The sequence below is a fragment of the Doryrhamphus excisus genome, chromosome 3 (assembly GCF_030265055.1).
Source record: "Doryrhamphus excisus isolate RoL2022-K1 chromosome 3, RoL_Dexc_1.0, whole genome shotgun sequence".
Taxonomy (NCBI): domain Eukaryota; kingdom Metazoa; phylum Chordata; class Actinopteri; order Syngnathiformes; family Syngnathidae; genus Doryrhamphus; species Doryrhamphus excisus.
Window position 1 is genome coordinate 4,513,227 of NC_080468.1, and position 7,484 is coordinate 4,520,710.

Below are 7,484 nucleotides of genomic sequence, written 5' to 3' on the forward strand. Positions count from 1 at the left end.
TGATTATGACAACACAGCCTCATCTGTCTCATCTGGACTCGTAATGACGCACTCAACACAAAAATCATTACTGACCTAAAGTGAGGGTCACAATCCAATTGCCTTATCTTGTCTTTATCAAACAACCGCTGTGGTTTTGATGACATGACACAGCAACACATGAAAGAAGTCATCCTCTGTGGTGATTAAATTACGCTCACTCTGTGTGTGTGTGTGAATCCATTTTTTCAACAAATACAGAACCGATACAAAGGACGCAACACAATTAGTGAAGCACAGCGTGCAGGGCTGAAGAGTCGTCCGTCACCAGGAGGAGACAAACGAAATGAAAGAGTCATTCCTAACAAGCTGCATTCCTCCAGGCGCTTGTAGGAAAAGACAGTCAGCTCCTTTTTGATACGAGGAGAAGGTGGGGGGCCTGTTGGCGTCTTCTTCCCCAACCCGGGACAATCAGGCCTCAGATGACACCCTTAATTTTATTTGTTCCACTTGATGTTCGTAAAAGAATCACACTCACTGATTCATCATCAAGTCAGCAGGGTCTCCACGGCCTGCTTTGCCTTTAATGATCCCCTGTCCTCCCATTGACACTTTTATGTGCCAAATGAGGACATTCATGTGATGGAATGTAAGAGCATAAAAGGAAACATTGTGTGTTGAGTGTCAGAAATCAACTGCTAAAAGGTTTTGTGTTATATTGCAGTATATTATATTATTTACTGCAACAATAAGTCACACTGGAGAAAAGTGATGGGTTACTTTTCTTCATGACTAATCAATTGTTTTACTCATGCCAGGCCATCATTTGACTGAAGGTCTTTTTCAGCACAGGGCAAAAAGAACAGTGACTACAAAGCTGTCATGTATTCATTCATTCATTCATTTTCTACCGCTTATCCTCACCATAAAAAAGTCATAACTTCACAAGAATAATACAGTATGTTAGCAGATTAAAGTAATTTATTCAACAAAAAAGCCCTCTCTTTGCTGACTGACAGACAACAAAGAGCCTGTTTCAACAGGAACCCCACAGGGCACTGTAATATGTATCAGTACACTCTGTACACTGATGACTGCAGAAGCACTAACCCAGGCATAACATTTATTCATTCATTTTCTATACTTATCCTCACGAGGGTCGCGGGCATGCTGGAACCTATCCCAACTGTCTTCGGGCGAGAGGCAGGGTACACCTTGTACTGGTCGCCAGCCAATCACAGGGCACATATATGTAGACAAACAACCATTCACACTCATATTCATACCTATGGACAATTTGGAGTCACCAATTAACCTAGCATGTTTTTGGAATGTGGGAGGAAACCGGAATACCCGGAGAAAACCCACGCATGCACGGGGAGAACATGCAAACTCTATACAGAGATGCCCGGGTCTCCTAGCTTAAGCACAGGCATAACATATATCAAATATTCTCATGGACACACCAGGACAACGCGAGTCTGAGAGTGGTGCAGACAGAACTGTCTTGATCTCAACCCTTCAAAAATGAAGGAAGTGCATTTCGACTTCCGCAAGAACCCCACGATCATCCGTATTCTGTCAATCCACAACCAGCTGGTAGAGAGGGTTGAGTCCTACAGATACTTCTGGACCGTAATTGATCGCAGGCTGACCGTTCAATCAAATACTGAAACCATCTTTTCCAAATGTCAACAGGGTCGCTTCCTTCATAGACTCCAAATCCATCAATCAGTCCTGACAGCTTTCTACAGATGTTTCATTGACCCTGTAATCATCTTTACTCCTCAAAGTACTGGATGTTGAGGAACTGTCTTGTGTTGAAGACGGGAACAGTACCTCCGGATTGGTAGACCGGAGTGGTGGTTCCCCATTTCAAGAAGCATGACCCCTCCGGTCATGCTGTGTGTGTTGCAACATTTGAGGATCACACTCCTCAGTTGAATGAGGTAGTATTTCTTCATCAAAAGTTGTACCTTCTTACTTTCACTCCTTCTTACTTACTCTTGATACTATATGATGAATGGCTCAGTCCCAGCATGTGGTTGAAAAATAAAGTAAAAATACTCTCGGTTTATTCTAACCAGTCACACCAGTGTAACCATTAACGCCTCATTATTTGATCTTGCATGCTTGAGAACATCTGCATATGCTTTAACCACATTGATCCTCCTCCCACTTTAGAGCGAATCCAAGGGCAAAGCATCGTTATCTGTGCCGCTGTTATCTGACAAATCAGCCATGCGGTTAATTGATGTAAAATGGGAATCTTGCATGATTAGGAGACTGAATGGGCACGGTTAGAGTCATATTTTGTTCCCAGCCACCAGTGTGACGAGCCTGCACCTAATCAAAGATGTCAGACCCTGGCAAAGAGCAGTGAGGGCGAAACAGCTGTAAAAAGTCAAGTGGTCCCTCTGTGCCACTTTTCTCTTCTATGAGGCACAGGATTAAAGCCAATAAAAACGAAAATATTGGCCCTGTTTGTGGCACCTGCTCTTTCCACAAGGAGCCTGCAGCCACCTGGGGAAGTCTGAGGGGCACCTGGGAGAGCTTTGCACCGAGCAAGTGTGAGGTAGTGGGGTCGCACATCTCAGGTCAGTAGACAAATGGACACACACACTCACACACACACACTGTCTGCATTTGTTAGAAAGTGTTGGGCCGCGTCCTTTGAAGCTCTCTTGGCAGCTCTATCTGCTGCAAGTTGATAGCATATGCGACCAGACAAAACGTAGCCTGGGGAAGTCTATTTAATACTTGATGGCAAACACCCGACAATTTCAGCGGCTTATCAAAACAAATGCTGGAAAATACAAATAGCTTGACTGCCCAGCGCCGTCTGCGATGATTTTAAATTCACAACGTTAACCGTGCTGAACTACGATGAAAACTCCAAAGTTGAACGTTCCAATAGTAGTACAATTTGGAGTTCAAAACTCATCCACCCTGCAGCCGGGAGATCAAACCATTATCAACAAAAGCAGTGGCTCAAGTCCACTTAAAAAAAAATGTACTTTGCATGTAATTTTTCAACACAAAGATGAAGAAATGTTATTTAAATTCAATGTAAGCTAACCTTTGGTTAATAATTATACATATATGTTTCTTTTATATATGCATATGTTGAAATATAAAGTAGATCCCTGCTTTTTGTGAAGGTTTTCTTTTTAATGGCAGAAAAGAGAGAGTAGTTGATATGATACCCTTCTCTCTTCATTTGCCATTGTTCACTAACGACCAGAATCTGTGTCATGGAGCATTTCGCCTGGTTGTCTAGTGCTTGTGCTAGGGGCGAGCCAGCTAGAGAAGGCATTTCTCCAAGCCACGTCTACATAATCCACACTCCTTGCCTTTTGTAATTGCTGTAATGATTTAGGATTATATGTTATCTTGTGTGCAAGTTATGAGGCCATATTGACTGTCTAAACTGGTGTTCCAAAGCCAGAAAAAAACTTTTGCGTCTCATAGCACACAACTATGGTGCATTCAAGGACCTCTGAACAAAGTGCAAAATCTCCACACTTGACAAAAAATCAGTCAAGCGTAAACATGTAGAATTTTTTTTTTTAACAGTGGCATATTTATGCTGAATATTTTGCCTGTATATCACATATTTTACCAACTTATAGTGAATGAGAACAAATCTGTGTGAAACAACTGCCTGTTTTGGACGCAAAAACAGGGCTGTGAATGCTGAATTGCAAATATGCAGGAATCCACTGTAATTGCATTTTTAAAAATCACTACCACAAAAAAATACATAGTACTACTAGATGGAGATTGTTTTCCACGGGTACTCCGGTTTCCTCCCACATTCCAAAAACATGCTAGGTTAATTGGTGACTCCAAATTGTCCATAGGTATGAATGTGAGTGTGAATGGTTGTTTGTCTATATGTGCCCTGTGATTGGCTGGCGACCAGTCCAGGGTGTACACCGCCTCTCGCCCGAAGACAGCTGGGATAGGCTCCAGCATGCCCACGACCCTCGTGAGGATAAGGGGTAGAAAATGGATGGTTGGATCAATGGAGATGCCGTACCACGGGTGGAACTCATGTAAGTTTGAGAATCATTGATCGACAGCAGCAAGTTTGTTTTGCTTTTTTTGTGATGTCACAACCATTGATGGCAAAGGGGGGAAAGTGTGATGATAACCATAGATCCAAAAATGAAAGTTCGCATCACATAGGAATGTGTCAGTGCTATCACAACTCATGACCAGCACAGCATTTTTTCTTTTTCACAACAACGTTAAAGGATAATTACTTTAAAGTACACAGCCATCTTGCAATACACAACGTGTCTGTCTGGCATCTTCAAAGGGTGAGTATTTTATTTGGTTGCCTGTTTAGTGGTTTTCTTTTTTGACACGTTACTTAAAACACTGCTTGTACAAAAGCTTTTGTGATGGCAACAGTTTGACACTGGAACAGATGAATTCCCTTACGCTCTTTCATGTTTTACACTTATAGACCAACGTGGAAGTCAACCACAGCATTAAGGAATGGATCTTGCTGGGCTTTGGAGGTTCCACTGTCACGTTTAACTTGTGCGCACACTCCACAGGCTAAAGAAGAAGTGGTGGGCTCTCAAAGGGTATAACAAGTGAGTGCAGATCAATATCGCTTGTATGTGTTACATTTCAACACAGTTTGATGTCTGCTGGGTCCCGGGAACAGGTTCAGGCTTGATTTTGGAGCTGAGTCACATCCCCTTTGTCTTTTGCACCACCATCAAAATATCATTTTACTTTTTGTATATGTAAAAAGGTGTCAAAGAGAAGAATAATATGCTTAGAGTTTCTACAAAATGCCATGAGACTTTATTTGGCAAAGTGTCATGAGAGTATGAAAACCATCCTGCATTCATAATAAAAACCAAATGTAAATATACAATCATCGCAGTCACGCTTACATTCAATATAATATAAAAATATAAAAAAGCAAACATACATATTATTGCTGAGTAAAAACTGAGGCACTTTAAGAGAGGAAACAGATCCCTATGCGAGTGCTGGCAATCTCTCTTGCAATGATTGTGCAAATTTTAGCCCCCCTCGTAATGAAACAAACATTTGTTCCCTAAGTAACAATGGCTTCAATATTCCCTTGGCTATTTTGATTTGATCTGTCAGAGCAAAGTGAAGACATATGAAAGATTGTAGACATGCAAAAAGTGCATGAAAAGCACAGGTAGGTACAAACTGAGTACAAACTGCTTGCAAAATGAAATGGACCACACGTTGTCAACCCCTAAACCAGGATTCGATTCCCCTGACAAGACTCCCAGGCTTCCAAAAATGATGGGAAAAAAAAAGTCTTCTAGTAGAAAGAGTATCCGCTGTGTTCAGTGTGCTACACAACAACCAGATTCCTCATGCTTGTGCAGAAGAGACATCCGGGAGAAGGTTTTGGAGCAGTTCTTGCATTGGTACTTTTTCACATCCGAGTGGGTCTGTAAGTGAGCCCTGAGGTTGGACCTGTCTGCAAACGCTCTGTTGCAGTGAGGACAAGAGAAGGGCTTCTCTCCTGTCAGGAAATGACACAAGAAGTGACAAAATGGTGAGACACATAGAAGACAACAAACATACAGTCAAAATGAAGAAGAGTACATGCAGGGAGGCCTCGGTGCAGCCACTCACCAGTGTGCGTTCTGATGTGTCCCTGCAACAACCAAGGTCTGGAGAAGGCTTTGCCACATATTTTGCACACGCAAGGCAAAGTGTGAGTCCTGATGTGCATCTTCAGAGCTCCCAAGCTCACGTATTCCTTCTCGCAGTATTTACAAGTGAAGGATTTCCTCATTTGGGCGTCGCAGTGCAGCTGCTTGTGCTTGAGCAGTCCCGAGTAGGTGGAGTAAGACTTGGTGCACTGGGCGCACTGGAACTTGTCCGCGTCCTGCGCGCCCTCCGTCAGCTTGGAGAGCAGCAGCGGCTCCTCCTCGTCGCTCCTCGGGCTTTCCGAGCCGCTGTGGTCCTTCGAAGAAGTGGAAGATGAAGACGAGAGCGAGGAAGGGTATCCGGAAAGCGGGGAGAGGTCGCTGGGTAGCGGCGAGAGCGGGAGGCTGCTGGTGGTCCACACCGTGATGGGGCTGTACGCGGCCGGGCTCAGGAACTCCGGCTGGGGGATGACAGGCAGCGGGAGGCCCTTGTAGAAATGCGGCATGATGAGCACTGAAATTAGACAAAGTGAATTAACATCACAACTCATGCCTAAACATTTTTTAAAAAAACTTTTAAAACTTTGCAAAGTTTACCTGTTGGACTCTCCAGCTCGCTGTAGTTTGGCTTCTTTGCAGAGTTGATGTGCTTCTTCACCAGGAACGAGCGTGGCATTTTGGGAGAAAACTTTGACCAACTTTTCTTTAGTTCTCTTGAGCTCTGCAAACACCAAACGAACGTTACTTGAGTGCGCAAAGACGGAAATCCTCGTTGCTCAAGTCCAGTGGAGTGTCATGTTGGAACCAGTGAGTGCGTTGCAGAGAGTTGCTGTAAAGAGCAGTAAATACTCCCCATCAGGTGTGTGGGAGGAGCCTCCTTCTCATTTTCACATGCCTCCAGGAAACGCTCAAACCAATTAAAAGCCACTTTTTACACAAGCAGCGGGGGCTGGGCACCCAAAAAAGGGAGTGGGCGTGGTTTGCACTGCAAACGAGGTGTTGAGCTGTGCCACTGTTTGAGCGTGCATGAATAGATTTATACTGTCATTGCTTCGTGTTCTGCTCAACTGCAAGAAAATGGCATTTAGTTATTCTACAACACTTTTGGGAATCCGGCAGAATCCTCAAAGCAGCTTTTAATTAGGGGTGTAACTTTCATTCATCCATTTATTTACAAAGGAATATCAGGCCACACTGAAACTGAAACTATACCATATGAAGAGAAACAATAAAGTTGTAATCAAGTCATAATTTGTAAAAATGTAAAATAGTTATATTTCTTTACAGAAAAAAAGTAATTCCAAGTGTAAATATTTAAGAAAATCTCATTCTTTTAGTAAAAACATTGGATATATAGAGAATCAGTTTGCAAGATTTTGAGGAAAAAGTCTTATTCATTCATTTTCTATATGTCACAGGTATGCTGGAGCCTATCCCAGCTAACTTCGGGCAAGAGTCGGGGTACACCCTGGACTGGTTGTCAGCCCATCACAAGGCACATATAGACAAACAACCATTCACACTCACATTCATACCTATGGACAATTTGGAGTCCTAGCATGTTTTTGGAATGTGGGAGGAAACCGGAGTACCCGGAGAAAACCCACGCATGCACGGGGAGAACATGTAAACTCCACACAGAGATGGCCGAGCGGGGAATCGAACTAGCTGTGCAGCCCAAGTCTTACTCAAATCCTAGAATATATTTTGAATATTTTGAGATTAAAGTCATAATCTTGTGAGAAGGCATTCTTGAAGGAATCAAATATTCATATATATATATATATATATATATATATATATATATATATATATATATATATATATATATATATATATATATAT

The 7,484-nt window shown here is 42.6% G+C and overlaps 1 protein-coding gene across 1 annotated transcript; it reads right to left on the bottom strand.

Annotated features, from left to right (window-relative positions):
• Positions 1-4,816: 4,816 nt before the first annotated feature.
• On the bottom strand, positions 4,817-6,480 carry snai2 (snail family zinc finger 2). The gene is made up of 3 exons (XM_058067603.1): positions 6,237-6,480; positions 5,623-6,153; positions 4,817-5,509 (listed from the first exon to the last, which is right to left on the bottom strand). The coding sequence occupies exons 1-3, from the start codon at positions 6,313-6,315 to the stop codon at positions 5,328-5,330; spliced, it is 792 nt and encodes a 263-aa protein (XP_057923586.1). The 5' UTR covers positions 6,316-6,480; the 3' UTR covers positions 4,817-5,327.
• Positions 6,481-7,484: the final 1,004 nt, after the last annotated feature.

What these genes read in the sequence shown, in the direction of transcription:
- snai2 (XM_058067603.1), bottom strand. Translation starts at nt 6,315, where the DNA reads ATGCCACGCTCGTTCCTGGTGAAGAAGCACATCAACTCTGCAAAGAAG. An exon ending in CGAGCTGGAGAGTCCAACAG is followed by an intron (nt 6,154 to 6,236) that starts GTAAACTTTGCA and finishes GTCTAATTTCAG; the next exon opens with TGCTCATCATGCCGCATTTC. An exon ending in ACACATCAGAACGCACACTG is followed by an intron (nt 5,510 to 5,622) that starts GTGAGTGGCTGC and finishes ATTTCCTGACAG; the next exon opens with GAGAGAAGCCCTTCTCTTGT.